At 33.9% G+C, this 16,887-nt stretch overlaps 1 protein-coding gene across 3 annotated transcripts; it reads right to left on the bottom strand.

The window, feature by feature from the left end:
- Nucleotides 1–5: 5 nt before the first annotated feature.
- LOC131941748 (protein tumorous imaginal discs, mitochondrial) lies at nucleotides 6–16,588 on the bottom strand. Of its 3 annotated transcripts, XR_009386676.1 has the most exons (13): nucleotides 16,388–16,588; nucleotides 8,070–8,215; nucleotides 7,036–7,119; nucleotides 6,850–6,946; nucleotides 6,611–6,747; nucleotides 5,539–5,691; nucleotides 5,053–5,200; nucleotides 4,582–4,646; nucleotides 4,198–4,326; nucleotides 3,244–3,359; nucleotides 1,356–1,453; nucleotides 676–823; nucleotides 342–480 (listed from the first exon to the last, which is right to left on the bottom strand). XR_009386676.1 is itself a non-coding variant. In XM_059301219.1 (12 exons), exons 1-12 carry the CDS (start codon nucleotides 16,551–16,553, stop codon nucleotides 347–349), a joined length of 1,473 nt encoding a protein of 490 aa, XP_059157202.1. In that variant the 5' UTR covers nucleotides 16,554–16,588; the 3' UTR covers nucleotides 6–346. The 3 variants fall into 3 exon arrangements, 2 of the variants coding, with proteins under 2 accessions (XP_059157202.1, XP_059157203.1); XM_059301219.1 differs by lacking the exon at nucleotides 676–823 and having other exon boundaries at nucleotides 6–480; XM_059301220.1 differs by lacking the exon at nucleotides 342–480 and having other exon boundaries at nucleotides 488–823.
- Between the last annotated feature and the right edge of the window lie 299 nt (nucleotides 16,589–16,887).

Below are 16,887 nucleotides of genomic sequence, written 5' to 3' on the forward strand. Positions count from 1 at the left end.
CCAAATATGTATACTAGGTATTTTATTGTAAAATCTTAAAAATAAAAACCAATATTTTAAAATGCTTTTGTAACGTAATGAAAACTTCCTTTAAAAACAAATTAAAAGGTACTGAATGTATAGAAATGGATACCTAATAATAAAATTATAGAAACTTGTTTGACAAATCTGAGTTTAACTTTTAACAAGTGGATGACTGTGTGAAAAAATTATTGGATGATTTGGGTAAACTTACTATATATGGAAGTCAGTAATTAGTTTATTTACTGAGTAGTTACTTCAACAGTCCTAACAAATCAGCTGATCTTATCACAAAACAAAGAGAAATAAATTCTAAATTACAGGCTCATGACTTTTTTCCTATTGCTTCATTATCTTCATCTGAATCATCCACTCCATTTTTGGCCACTTTACCACAGCTGGCTGCAGCCTCACGGAGAGAAGAAATTTTTCCTTCAGGATCATCAATGGCACGCATACCTAGAAAGAAAGCTTTAATGATTGAACAAGTTTGAAAGAGTTAGACTTCCTTGTATCCACCCTATCACTAAATCATGTACACAAGATGTAGCTCACCACATGAAACAATACATTTTGGTAACATTTGTTTTCAACAATTATGTCCTTGCAACTTGAAGCAAAAATGTAAAAACATTATTTTTAGCTTGAATTTACTTGTTGAAATTTATAAATATTTCTTGTGCACAATAGATATCACATGTTAACTATCCAAATATTTTGCGTTTTAATTTGGAGAAAAAGCCTTCTTCTTCTTCTTCTGGTAAATGTTGGCCCATGACACGCTCACCAGAGGACCTCCCAGCTGAAACAGAATAGGAAGGTCCCAGGTTAGCAGTTACAGGCTTTATTTAACAAACCTTACAACTAGTCAAGTATAAAAACATGAAATCTATTGCAGCACAAGAAACTACCCTACAACTGGTCAAGTATAAAAACATGAAATCTATTGCAGCACAAGAAACTACCCTACAACTAGTCAAGTATAAAAACATGAAATCTATTGCAGCACAAGAAACTACCCTACAACTGGTCAAGTATAAAAACATGAAGACATAACGTCCCCTCAGTATTATCTTGTTCTAACTACAAATTTTGATTTTTTCGAAAAACTCGACCCTATGATGCAGAAAAGCACTATGTTCAATCTCCACTTATCTACATGACTCTAAGACATCTGCTTCCTACCAAAAGATAAACGAGTTTAAAATATTTTTAATAGGTAAATCAGACCCCATGAAACTTCAAATGCGTTTTTCTCAAACTACATTTTGGGAGATAGAACAAGATAATACTAGGGGGACGAAAGTAGCACATTTTGAAGCTATGAAGACAACCTTTTTTGGTTTGTGCCATTCCATCAACTGTTCCTTCTATTCCTTTCTCTGTCTCTGCAAATGCCTGGAGTAAGGCTTTCTGCTCATCTGTAAGGTTACTGCAATTAAACACAAGAATCTTTAAGGTTACTGCAAGCCATTAATGCCAAGTGTCCTGGACACAGAGGGGATGAGATGAATGCAAATCTTTATATTAAGGGGATTTGCTTTTGAATACTTTTACCATGTATGACAAATGAAATTAAGTATTGAACAGCAACCAGGGGTTTGAAAACAATTTTGGTAGACATGGAAACCCAAAAAAACCTCAGCTATTTGAAATTTTTGCTACTTTAAAAACACCAAGGCTTTTTTTTAAATTTATGCACTAATAGCAATCAAATGATTTAATTAACTTTGGCATGACAACTTATACTGGTCAGAATTCTACAAAGTCTAAAAATCGCACTCTTTTTAGTATGCAAAAGTCTATAAATTTGCATATTATTTAACATAAACTTTTTTGGTGACCGGGCAAATGATCTCAAAAATAAATGAAATGTTTAAGTAGTGAAAATGCATATAACAAATAAAGGTTGGAAGTCTTACACACATTAATGTTCAAAAACATGTGAAATACTTTTCAAAAGGTGATTGGGTCTTCAGGTTTGTAATGAAAAATTATGTTTCGATTGCATCATCAAATGTAACGTTCACTTTTCTGTGCTGACTGTTTTCCAGTGTAAATTCTTAAAGGTGCAGATGCCTTTCTGCGATTTTAATGAAAGAGGCTATAGCTGGGTGATCACCAGTAATACTGCTTTGTTTGCATGCACACTATGATTAAATTTGCTCCCCAATGACCACCGGCGCTTTAATAGACATTTGTCATGAGAACACCGGTGTGACTGAAATATCACTAAGGACTTTAAATGATAGTTGTATTGTCCACGGAGAGCCAACATCTTCTCCCTTAGGGCATGTCTCTGCCAAACAAAGTGAGCAGCCACCTTGCTAGTTATGTGTTTATGTAATGTAATAAATGTGTGAGATATTTTGTCTGAGACCATTTGCATTGAACCACTTTTTTCTATGAAAGCCATCACAATTCCCTTGTGATAAGTTTTATTTTTACATGAACAAATACTGAAAATATGGAGGGAATTGTAGTTTTAATTTAAAAAAAAGTAGTAGGCATTTAGTGTTTAAAAAATGCAAAAAGAGAAAAACAGCCAAATGTTTTAGTTACCAAAAGTAAATACCATTTATGTGTAATTTGTAAAGCTAATTGTATGCTTGGGTTGTTTTTGAGATGACGAAAAATACGATCATTAAATGCATGACAAATCCAGCTTTAGAATGATGTAAAAAATACAATATGATGGATATTAAATAGATTGGGTGTAAGATTGGGAAAAAGCAATCACTTTTAAATTAATGGGGTCACAAAATTTGTATTTTAAGCACATTAAAAATTTTCTCATTACAGTTATTTTCTTAATACAAAATTTGACAAAAGTATCCAAAAGTGCAAGGAACCCATTATGACAAAAAAATCTGAATGTTTGTGATTTTTTTGGTGTGCATATCCCCTTTAGTTAAGAATATCCAATATGCTGGGCTTTAATTTCTGCATCTCAGATATATGAGTAAAAAAAAACCAAATAATCTCTCTGCTTCTCAGATATATGAGTAAAAAAAAACAACCTATCAATCTCTAGTAGATAACAGTGTGCTGGGATCATGTAAACAAATTACTCAAGTTTTTTCCATATTTTAAAGAACCCTTGTACATTGATATAAATTAATTTGCAATTGAATTTTACTAATAATTTTCAAAATTGCCTTCTTGGCCTTTATGGGTTAAGGTTGCTACAAGAAAACATGGTTGAATATTGATAAAACTTACACTGGAACTTTAATTTTCACATGGATATAATGATCACCAAAGCCATAGCTGTTGACCCGACTAATCCCTTTACCAGCTAATCTTAGTCGATGATGTGAAGATGTTCCAGGTGGTATCTGCAAGAATATACAAGAGAAATGTAAATGGATTCAAATGCTGGCAAGTGTTTGTTTTTCCCATACTCATTAGCACCTGCATTAGCATTAATTATTAACTAACATTGTTCATTACATAATATTCTCTAAAAGTGACTATAGATTGTTAATTTTGTATCCATGTATATCCATTTATTTTACATTCTCTATGAAAGTAATTACTATCTGTATCTAATTGACAGAGGTGGGGGCTATATATAGAGGGGGGGGGGGGGTGTTTGATCTTTGGATAGTGACCAGGTTGTAATTATTGACCTGGGTGAAAAGTGATCATAAGGTAGTAACACCAGGAAAGGGTAACAGGGATGTGACCAGAGAGATTAGTCTAGTCCTCATTGTCACCATTTGCAAAGATTTCAAAATAAATTTGAAGTTTATAAAAAAAGCAGATAGCAGCTGGAAATGGTAGAAGGGATTGCTAACGCTTGCAGTTAAACAGAGGTGAATTAAATATAAAGGTAGATAGTTTATACCTATACTAACAGGTATGCAAGATTAAAGGGAAACGAACCACTCTCAGGACATGTACATTGCTTAATATAATAGCAACATTTTAGAATACCTTTTTCGTAATCTTTTTTTGTTGCGTAAACGGGGGGTGGGGGAATTTGTGGGGGAAATAGGACTTGGACTGAAAATTCAAATTCTGAAAAATGCGGAAACCAGCAGAAATTCTGAAGTCACATCCCTGGGTAATGAAGGGGGCAATGTTCTAGACCCAACATATAAGTGGCTCATATTCAAAAGTAATAAATATTTGAAATCAGTTTTCCAAAACGGTAATAATATCTGCACTTACGCTAAGAACTATGTCATCATATATTCCAGGTATACGTATGGAGCCTCCCAACACAGCTTGAGACAGACTAATGCTGACATCACTGTGAACATCTGCCCCTTCACGCCTGAATATTCGACTTTTTTGTACCTGGACAATGAAATCATTCAAACATGATTAAGCATGCATCTGTAGTTCAATTGTGCAAGTTGAAGAACACAAGAATTATAACTTACATGTACATAAAACACTACTTTAGCAGTCAGTACGCAACTAACAGCAGTCTGTATGTAATTGTCAGCAGATTAAATGTGTAATCCAGATATTGAATAAATAAGTTTATTATCCTTAAAACATTTTTATTTTTAGACACTGCTGTTAAAAATCTATTTTAGTTGAACAAACCTTAAAAGTGATAAATACTTCCTGACCACCAACTGGCATACGGACAGTCTGACCATCTTCAACACCTAAAAGTCAATAACAAGTCGCTTAGACAAACATAAATCATGACAAGTTAACACTAACAGTAGGGTTGAAGAACTAGCCAACACTTTAAGAGTAGGGTTAAAGAACTAGCCAACACTTTAAGAGTAGAGTTGAAGAACTAGCCAACACTTTAAGAGTAGAGTTGAAGAACTAGCCAACACTTTAAGAGTAGAGTTGAAGAACTAGTATTTTGATATTTAATTAGTCAAGCCACTTGTATCAAGATAACATTTTTGCCACAACAGATCAAACAACAGATTAGGTTAGGCCTAGATGGCTGCATGCAATCAGCACCAGTTTGCTTCTTCTCAATAGCCCTCATACCTCTTCTTTTGGAATGCGGGTACTGCTTGTTTTTTCCTTGTAACAAACCAATATAGAACTCACCTGCTGGGACTGGAACAACAATTCTCTTTCTAGAAATGACTTTGCCTTTTCCATTACATTCAGTACAAGGATGTTTATTGACTGTCCTCTTGCCATGACAACTGCGACAGGTGGACCGCATTATAAAGGGACCAGTCGATATAGTTTCCTGTTGGGAAAAAATAATATTGCTTTTATAAAGAAACACAAGTCAAACAACACTGGCAGCGATTTGATCAGATATACTTGTAAACAAAGCAAGTCAAGTGGGTTCTAGCTAGGTGAAAACCAACTGGGTTTATCTCTGTAAGTCAATTGAGATTATCTCTGAAAGCCACCTGGCCTATCTGTGCAAGTCAACTAGGTTTATCTCTGTAAGGCAATGTGGATTATCTCTCAAGTCAACTGGGATCAAGTGATGGTGTAACTACCATCCCTACAGATTTCAGTCATAAGAAACTGTATCTACCATTCCTGTAAATTTGAGTAATTAAAAAGAGTACCTACCATCCCTGTTCCATTACACTGTGGACATTTGCTGGCAGATGTACCCGGCTCTGAGCCACTACCCCTACACTTAGGACAAGTTTCCTTCACATTTAAGTTGATCTCTTTATTGACACCTCGAGCAGCTTCTTGGAAGGTTAGATCCATATACATCTACAAATAATATGACAAGATATCTATTTTAACTAGCACAAATCTCTTGCTATTACAGCAAGGCTGCCTATTGGAACATTATTTTAGAAACAAAGGCATTGGTTTTCCGTAATAATTGGCTTCAATCACATTTTTTCAGGGACGTGACCAGAGCATGAAAAAATTTTTTTTTTGGACAAGAACTCAATGTTTTATCTATTTTTATTATCGCAGTTAAAGCAGTCTCACACTGTTACTGTACTAATAAATTGTTTGATACAGCTTGGGATCTGAAATATTTGAAAATCCAAAGAAATTTTGAATCTTGACCTACATTTAATCTTACACCATCAGACCCAGCGGTTTGGTCCAGATAAAAAAAGAATGCATGCAAGTATTTTATTGTCCATTTGACCTAAGTAGTTTTTTAAAGAAACTATTTTTCACATCTATTTTTTTATAAAACAGTATAACAGTACTTTGCCTAAAATTTAATAGTATAATAGTGATAAACATCTACAATATCATACTAGTCTTCTCATGGGCAACATAAAAATAAAAAATCTGATAAATTCAGAACAATATTAATTTTACCTTGTAATACATTTTTTTAAAAACAAAAAATCATATTTGTGAGGTGAAAGTTCAAATTGAGGATGGATGCCATGAAAGAAACATGTAAATAAACAAAAAAAAGTATCACATATTGTAACTGATATTAAAAGTAGTTGAATATAAAATTGAAACCTGGAACTGGAGTTACCACAAGTACTAATCTATGCTGATGCAATTTTGATTTTTAAGGAAGGCAAAAGTGTAACCATAACCTGGGTGTCCTAAATGTACAAGCAGGTAGTCGTAAAGAAACTAATTTTTGTATAACACCCAATTCAATTAAATAGGTCTCAAATGCCAAGCCTAAAACAGTTTTGCAACTTACTTCTGATGCAGGTGCAAATCCTGAATTAGACCCTTCATAATCCTGATTTGAAAATCCAAAACCACCAAAACCAGCATTACCAAATATTTTCCTAAATAATTCTTCTGGGTCCATTGTGCTTTGGAAATTTTCAAAACCTATTGAGAAAATAAGAAGATAGTTTAAAAGCATAGACATATCAGTTACTTCAACTAATAGATAGCTATTAATCTAACCAACAAACATGTCAAGAGAATTACCTGAAAATCCTTGTTGACTTCTAAAGCCACTTGTTTGTTGATTACCACCCATGCCAAATGAATCATAATCTCGTCTTTTATTTTCATCACTTAATACCTTCAGTGACAAATAAAAACATTTTCTTAGATTTGTCAAGAATGCTAAATTAGATGAACATTCAATTTTGATTTAGATTTCTAAGTTACCTCATATGCTTCAGACACCTCTTGAAACTTTTTAGCTCCATTTGGGTCTTTATTATTCATATCTGGATGGTACTGTTTGGCCAGCTGAAACAGGATGGGAATATATTTAGTAAATAAACAAAGAACTCAGTGATTTTACCTCATCTTGATTGTTCAGCTTGCAGATAAAGGGGAGAAAACTGGAGATTTTTGCCATTGCAACCTTTTGCATGCAAAGTTCTCCCTGTTGTGAACCTGCTTAGCATGTAGGACCCATGAAGGCTCCAATTCACATATATTGGGTTTTGTATTCATTTAATGTACTGTTTTTTCTATTGCATATTTAAAAAATGTAACCTTTGAAATAAATTTATAAGAAACTATGTTTGGTCTTTGTTATCAATAACTGTTATTTCATTTATTAATAGGCCATAAACCTTTAAATGGACAAGGGGGTCATTAGATCTTATTAATAATAACTTTAAGGTTAAGCATTCATCTGATGCAGTACCACTTTTAAAATCTTTTTTAAACCTATAAAATTGCTATGCATATTGAAAAAAGTGGGGAAAAGTTGGTCTAAAAATAGAAGAAATTCTGAAGTCACATCCATGTAAATTGGAGCAAGACAAGGGGGCATTTGGTTGACTGAATAAAAAAAACATATACAAGAAATAAACAAATTGAAATCAAATGCATACAATAAGACTGAAATTTTGAATCCCTCTGGTTTACTTTGGTAAAAGACTAAGATTATAAGATTATTTGGTTAATTGCAACAAAAATAAGTGAAAATATCTGCCCAAGTTGCAGAAAAATGTTTGAGATTAAGAAAAAAGTGAAGTGGTAGAACCTTTTGAAGGAAGATATATATAATGTGAATGAATAAATAGTGAATTCATATTCACCATTGGCTGAAGAGTATTTACAAGCTTTTCTTTTCAAATATTAACAAAACTAGGCGTCCTGAAGCAGAAAACTGTGTAGAGGTGTTCGCTGTTGAAATATTCCTCAATATTTTACTAAAGCTATTTTTTTTCTAATTAAGTGCATACCTTGTAATAGGCTTTTTTAATAGATGCTGCATCAGCATTTCTGGGGACTCCGAGGACCTCATAATAATCTCTTTTTGCATGATGCGGAGAAGTGTGAAACATAGAACATGGGTTTAAAAGCGTCAGTGCTCTGGGCAGCAGACAAACTGAAGAAAAAAAAGTAATACGTAGAAGTGACAGAAGAGGAATACTGGAAAAACCCAGGTTATTGATTGGATGAAAAGCCATGATTATTCAAATGAAAAGATGTGTGACCCAGCATTTTTGTATGTGGATTGTCGTGGCTTTTAGACAAGATGTGTTTTCACTCTCAAGCGAAGTCTAAAATTATGTCACTGATTGTCTTTTTTGTCTAGACTTTGACCACGCTTTTGTGTGCTGATGAAGACCTTGGATCAAAACATCCTTTGTATCTGTAATAGCCATTAATTTGTGAGGATACTAACTTAACCAGTTTCATTACTACTTGCATAAACCTACTGCAGCTACTATTTTATTTATCCATTTTTAATTATTTGTTTTAAAAATAATCCTTGATTTACACTTCAACAGGACTATCTAAATGAATAAAAGTTGCATCTCACAGTAATTCTACAATGTACGTTTATATTTCAGCCAATTCAATGTTCTAGAGGATGTACTCATACCCCATCTGTTTGGCGGTGGATTTAACTACACCACGGACTGGGGATGGGGGTGAAAAAGGCCACTGACCGAGCATCGTTAGAAATACTATACAATATTTCATACAAATCATATAGACGAATATACCACGCAGCATTGACGAGGTTGACCCCCAGTCACGAATTAAATTCAATGCAGCTACTGTCGTCCCACAGCGCAAAAAAAAATCAATATACTAATAAAATTACTAATCCAATAATAATGTTGTTTCTATCTGACAACTAGTGTAACAATGACGTAATGATACTAAAAATACCGGATAGTAATGTCGAGTAGGTACCTCATCTTCGGGTTATATTTTGGAAAAAGGAAACAATAACAGTGTAATTAAACATGGTAAATATCTCAATTAGATATTAATCTAGAGTTAGTCGGGACATTTCCCAGTTAGTTTGTCGTTTTTGGAAGCGGTTCAGGTTTACTGAGAGTGCTCCACTAGAAATGCTCTCATTTTTACAACCACAAATCTCGCACTTTTTTCTAGCATTCTAAGGCATAGTATCCATTTTAGCATCTTGCATTAAATGATGAGAATTTGCAAGATAAAACCTTTTTTCATTTGTCGTGGATAGGACCCCTAAAATAATTGTAAAAACAGCACACAAAAAAAAACGATGTGTGGCGTTTCAGGGTTAGAGGTCATTCCCGCCATTTCAGCAAAGAGCCGGACTATTATCATGGTTTAAGTGAAATAACAGAATATTTTATTTCAAAATTTCATAATTCAAGCTGGTACATAGATCTAAACAGCAGCCATCTGTAAGTTAGAGTGGTTTCCCCTGGATCTCTATTATTTTACCAAAAAAAAACTTATACACGATGGCTGCTAAAGTAAATGAGCTTGGTTGCATCTGATGGAAACATCGCTAGTCTTTATTTATTACTGAAAAGTTTTAATACTAGCGATGCTCACTAAATTTTAAATTTCATTATTTTTCGATTTAAACATTACCAATGAAAACTAGAAATCAATCTTAAATCTATCAATTACTTAATTTGTTGATAAATAAACTCATTTGGAGCTCAATTACTGATTTTTATTAATTGGCCACTCCCAGCATTGCAATTGCAAGACAAAAATGTCAGTAACAACCATTTGCCTATCTGAAGATAAGAAATCTGCAGGTGGACCTTGCAGCTGATTTGATTTTAGCAGAATATGCATAGTACATTTGATTTTATTACCACATTTCTATTCGTATGGACACTGTCTTTGTCAGGATAAAAATCACAAGATGGAATTAGATCTAGATCTATATTTTTTAATATTTGATTTCATTTTATTTTTTTTAATGGAAGGGTGTTTAAAAAGGAAAACTAAACCAAAATTAATGAATTCGATGACAATTTGCCTTTGTCATGGTCAGAATCAGAAGATGGAATTAATATTTAAGAATTTTTTTTTATGGAAACGTATTGATGCTCATTAAATTTTAATTATTATTTAATTTAACAATACCTGATGAAAACTAGAGATCTATTTATAACCAACCAGGCATTCCATTTGATGGTTCAAGCTCATTTGGGGCTAAAATACAGGATTTTAATAATTGGACTTAGCTGGGACAGCTTTTTCCGTGACAACCATTCTTAGTTCTGGTCCACAAACTTGACAGGAGAGCGACTTTGAATGTTCGTACTTCGTAAGGATCAAGTGAGGGGAGGGGGGAGTGGCGGTATGCGTTAATAAAATGTTTAAGAATATAGAGTATAGATCTAAACTTTTTAAAGATATTCATATGCATATTTATTAATTAGTGTGTTTTAGCAATGTTTTATCAGGGCAATTTATAAAAGACAGCAATGTCATTTTAAAATGAATCTAACCCTCCTCTCTCACTGGACTTGGGACAGGTGTGTTATTCACAAAGTTTTGTCAATGATCAGTTTAAAATACTATGAAGATTTGTAAGTCTTTATTTACTTTTTTAAACTGCAATAGCATTAAAATTGATCAAGTTAGCGTGAAATGCATTCTAAACAGCGTCACAGGCAGTGCGCGTGACGGTCATCTCGCTCGCGTAGTTTTGTCAACCAGAAAAGTATAATCCAAGTCAGGTGAAATATCCATAATTAGGCTTTATTAGCTTAGTTACGCTAGCAAAATAGGCAGAAAAAGAGTGTCAAGTGAAAAGAAAACAATTATATAAGCAGCGATAGAGGATACTACTTAGAGCTTCCGTAACAATAGCGATGACGTCACTCACAAAAAGAAATATTGTTTGAGTGACATATTTGCAATTCCGTTTTCTAAAAATGAGTACAGAAAATTTACAACTTTATTTCAGAAACAGATCAATCTAATAATATCTGACCTAACAGAGCAATTTTGGAACCTTATAGACCGATATTTTAAGTTTTTAAGCAACTTAAACTTTACCCATGTTTACGTTAGACCTCCATGGTCGGAAGCAAATTTTAATTATTTTTTTTTGACATATTCAGATAGCTTAAAATACGCTGAAAATAGCTAAGCCATTGCAAAAATTTCATTTTAGTAAAACAATATATAGTTACATATTTGGATAGAGACTGTCAATCTGATTATAGATCAGTTTGAATTTTTTTTAAATCTGACCATAAACAAAAAAAGCTATGAATTTTTTAGTTATTTTTAAGAGTTTTCCACTAAAAGTGGACTAAAAGCCAGAATACTTTATCAATTGATGTAATTTTAAGACATTTTATAGCTTTTTGTATGCTGAATCTAATGCTGCTATTTTATAAGGTGTCCTTTGATTACATAACTGGCTAATCTCATAGATTATGTAATACCCCCCTCATTTTTTTTTAAAAAATCCATGTGATAAGAAGTCATTCTTTGAATTTAACACTATTTTAATCTATAATATATTCACATATGCTGAAGTTAATGGTGGTATTTAAAATGGTCGACCATTTTTACATAACTATCAAAAGTCTGGTTATGTAATCCTACCCTTTGCTAAAAATATAGCCTACCATAAATTTATTTCGAAATCACTTTTGCTCATTGTCAGTCAGCTTTTAGTTTATACTAGAACAAAATATATCAAAGTTTTTCTTATACAAAGAAAAGGATGCTATTACAATAGTATATTTGTGATTATGTAATTTTTTAAAAATTGTTATGTAATCTAAGTGTAATCCTACATAGGCCGGCATATCTTATTTTAATTATACTTTAAATAAACATTAGAGGACCAATTATTATACTTGCCCAAGATATAGATCTGGTGTGCCTATAAAATGTATAGGCCCAATGTGTATGCTAATAATAGGCCTATGTATTATGTAGGCCTATTACAATGCTAATGAAGTAGCACACTTGTTCTGATTTTGTTTTGGAAAATGTATAACTCATTCAGATTCTAGTTTATAACTTTGCGTGGTCTTATTTGAACATATTTATACAACTATATTAACTACACCAATATAAATATATATAATTAAATAGGCATAGATCTCTTTAAAACTTTCTTTAAAAAAGCATGTGATTGAGTGCTTGGCCGTGTGTAGTAGATTCTATGAATTGCGTAAGATTCCCGTGTCTTGCTATACACAGACACGTGTATTATCAACAGCCGTCGCCTTGATTTTTTTTCAGACCAACAAAATTTATTGCCCTAAACACGAGGTTGGATAGGCTAGTCGGCCAACCCGATGAACGTGTCAGACGAATATTATGTAATTTCAGAGACAAAAGTCTGGCAAGATTTCCTGTTCTATGCCCAACGGTTAGTAACATCAACTCCACAAAGTGAAGGGGGAGGGCGGGGTGAGGCTTATGTAGGCTATGGGTGTTACGTTGGATGTTATACAGAATGCCCACCCCCACCCATCCATTTTAGGTCAGTTTGGCGAGCTAGTATCCTCCCTGAGCCATAAATATCAATAAGACTTTTCCCCCCGTTTAAATGGTAAAGGATAAAATTATGAAAAATGCATGTCGGCTTATATATAAAATAGAAATAGCCATCGAGTCTAACACTGAAACACATGTATCTATCTTTAGAAATTGTTTGCAGTATCATCCAATCAGATTGCCCGCCTAGCATCACGTGACCAGGCATTCGGCTGTGCCACACGGTGTGTAGATCGACACAGCAGAGCAAGCAGTCGGACACCTGTAGGCGCCTTAATATTTGCTCCATTTTAAAATGTATGGACGGCTTTATTTGGGGATATTGTAGAAAAAGTCATACATATAAATAAACTTCCAGATTTCAGCAATGCAGCGAAGGGTTCAAATTAAAAATCGGTCTTTAACTAACCCAGGAAACTTAGTTCAACTTTGCTGTACGATATCTCTGAAAGTATTTAACACAATTCGGTGATAAACCCTGCGCTATGTGCGTCTGTATTTCTGCCAAGTTTCATTGTTCTAATTCTAACTCAATTTGTGTATAAAAATATTGTAACGCGTCGTCTGTTTAAAGACGGCGATTCAAAGCACAGTAGAGCGGTTCAGTCGGACAGCGGTTGGCGCATCATTGATTTTCTGTCCACTTCAAAGTCTATAGACGTCTCTATCTTAGGGCATTATAGTACATATCATACATATTAATAAACGTCCAGATTTCAGCAATACAGCGCAGGGTTCAAATTAAAAATTGGCCTATAAATCACCCGGGAAACTTTGTTGTACGATATCTCCGAAAGTATTGAATATATTTTGATGACGAACATTGCGCTGTATACGTCTACATCTAATCTGTATTTCTGCCAGGTTTTACAGTTGTAGTGTGAAAACTCGAGAGTCTATAGATTAAAAGTCGGGGGGGGGGGGGGGGAAATGCGATTTAATTGGCAATTTCTTCAACGTTTGAAATCATATTGAAATCAAACTTATACAGTTTAAAAGGTTATTCAATTACGAACAGAATGGTGTATAACATGTTAATATAAACACAATAAAAGCATGCAAAAATAGAGTTGAACATGCAGGGGGTAGGGAAAAGCCGGTTTGTCTGATTTTCTCGGCAGCGGCATTGGCTTAGCTATTATAATTAAAATACTAGACTTAACAGTTCATTCCGCAAAAAACAAAAACTAGTTGTTTCTGTAAGGCAACTAGCTTAACAATGACATCGTGATACTAAAAATAGCGGATAGAAATGTCAGCGTGGGTACCTCATTTCCGAGTAAGATTTTGGAAAAAGTAATCAATAATACTGTAAATATACATGATAAATAAATCAATTAGGCCTATATTAATTTACAGTTAGTCTGCAGTTCTCCCCGTTATTCTGTTGTTTTTGGCTGCGGTTCAGTTTTTTATTGGCAACCAGTTGTTTTTTGTTATTTTCCGGTGAGTAAATAACCTATATTGACACAATTACCATGGCAGCATTTAAAAACTTGTGTACACTAGTTCACAACATCCATCCTGTTATGTCGGCTGGGGGGGGGGGGGGGGGGGGGGGGGGCAAGAACATGGTTTTGGCATTCATTTTCCATTCTAGGATAATTTTGAAATTCTCTCTTTTCTCGGCAACTGAGTAAGCTATATATTTAAATGTGGTGTCAAATGTTCTCTTAAGGGGTAAGGAACTTAATGGTGTATTTTGAAATAACAGAATATTTAATTTTCAAAATCCATAATTAAAACTATTAGGCCTAAATGTAGTTTAATATTCAATTATCTTTGTTATTTTAAGCCATATTTATTAGTTACCTTATCCCTACATTACTAGCGACGGCCGAATTGATTACGCTAAAATGATAGATTACCCTTTGAACCAATTTTGTAAATTTCGAAAACATAAATCATCCTAAAATGTGAAATAATTGCTCAAATTTAATGAGCCACCTTTTTTTCACATTACTAGATCTAGTCTCAGCCAATTTTATCCCTAAAATTTAAAAGGCTGATGCTAGCTGGAATAAGATAGGCGTGCGCAATGGAGAGAAACTGACTTGCCATCGCGGCGATGTTTTCGATGGTACTGCGCATGCATGTGTTTACAACTGCAGAACCCTAACACCAACCCTAATCCTATCCCTAACCCTATCCCGGTAAAACTCCATTTTAGCATATTTTATTCCCCGCTTCACGTTCACCTCCAGTTGAGCGCATTTTATTATAAACACAACCGAAACACACTAAAATGTTAGGAAAACACTAGATCTAGTTATTTTCTTATGAATGTTATTTTTAATTAGAAAAGGTTAAAAAAAACATACAAAAGCATTAGATCTGTTTCAATTAAATATCGTGTGATCGTCAGCGGGAGAAAAATCCTTATATGGTCACTGGTTCACCGTGAGTTCACATTGACTTTAATTATCAGCAGACGTTATAGCTCGGGCAATAGCTGTTTGAAATTGTGTTGGCCTCAGTTTTGGGGTCATTGTAAGTTCATAAATGTTTATTTATAGTAGTTTTTCTCACTAAATCTAGAATTTACGCAATTATCAATTTAAACATGACCACTGAATAATAGACATCCATATTTAATCCATTAGGCACTAACTTTGGAGTTTTTAGTTCTTTTTAAACTAAATTACTTAATTTAATATTTATTGTCAATCACTGCCATGTCCAACACATCTCTCCATGACAACTCTTCTAACCCTTGAAGTTAAAGAAAACCACAAATCAGGTTAGACTTTTTAAGTGGCCATGCACAAGAGTTCCTCACTAGTGATCTCCAAATAGTGGTCACGTGGTTTTTTTTTCAAAAAAATTTGGTTGTCATTTTTGCGGCTGGTCTTATAAAAAAACGGTTGATGATATTTGATTTATTTTTTCATAGACTGATAAAACTAATAATGCTTTACTATGGAAATCAATTTTGTAATATGAAAATCGATATTTAAAAAGTTCTAGTATTTTTGATGAAACCAACTTTTAAATTTAGCCTTCATTCTCCAACGCAAATTTTAAAATGCTTTTCTGGCATATATAGCCCTGCCACCTATAGCTTGTTGTTATAACGTGAAAGTCCCGCCATTTTGCGCGTGGTAAACATTTTAAAAACTAATTAGTAGAAGGTCTCTGGAATTTGGCCGAAAAATCGTCAGAAGTCAAGCGTCCGGTCCGGGCGCCATATTGTTGTTAGCAACCGAACACGCCTCCAAGTTAGCGAGAAATACTAATTTATAGTATTATGCTTGGGAGATACTTGTAACAATACAAACTTAACCGCCTTGCAATTGTGAGTTACGTTTGCGTACTTCACCCATTGCCATGAAAATTCTAACTGTCACACGAACATCAACATAGCACATTCAATATTCTAAATTTGGATTTTTCTCAAGTTTTGACAAAAGTAAATTATCAAAATCTAAAACAAAGTCAGTCTCTTTGTTTTTTTATTCATTTGTTAATACAATACAAATAAATAAATCATGTTTTCCTAATGTTTTGGTGTTTCAGTTATTATAATAAAATACTTAAAAATACGCTCTACTGGAGGTAAACAAGCGGAGAATAAAATACGCTAAAATGGAGTTTTACCCCCTATCCCTAATCCTATTCCTAACCCTAATTCTAGCTCTAACCCTAGGTCACTGCGCATGCGTAGAGCTATCTTTTGCCGACTAAGTGTAGACGTTGGGGAGAAAAATCTTTCGAGTAATCACTTCGAATTTAAAATGTCCCCCAAAACTCAAAAGGATAGATTACCACAACACTACATTCTTAATCTTACCTTTGCTATTATTGTAACGTGATAAATATACGATAGATGTCAAACGAGAAAGATGTAGCCATCTGCAATCTATTTTGATGATATCGCTTTGACTACTTTGAGCAATGGATTTTCTGCAAACGACCTTGCAATGAAGAACAAGTCGTGAGCCCCTAACAGCAGCCATGTTGGATTCACCGGAAATGTACTCTATACAAATAAATATAAACTTTGGGTTTCGCTGTTTTCATCAGGCCTAGTCTACAACTAGCCTATAATATATTATAATGTGCACGTTGTAATGGGTCCGCTTTCGGCGAAAACCTCACCCCCTTCGCCCCTATCCGATGTGGGCGTCCACAAAAAAATAGTAGATCTAGACCTCAAAACTTACTCCTAATTTAGATTTACAATTTCAACATCCTATATTGTGTTCTGATATAACGGAAAAATTAGTACACTAGTTTTAGTAATGTGTTTAAAATAATGCAGGAGTATAATGCTGCTAGCATGCCCGTCCC

Source organism: Physella acuta, unplaced genomic scaffold, assembly GCF_028476545.2.
Source record: "Physella acuta isolate Inbredline_101_S28 unplaced genomic scaffold, ASM2847654v3 ptg000372l, whole genome shotgun sequence".
NCBI lineage: Eukaryota > Metazoa > Mollusca > Gastropoda > Physidae > Physella > Physella acuta.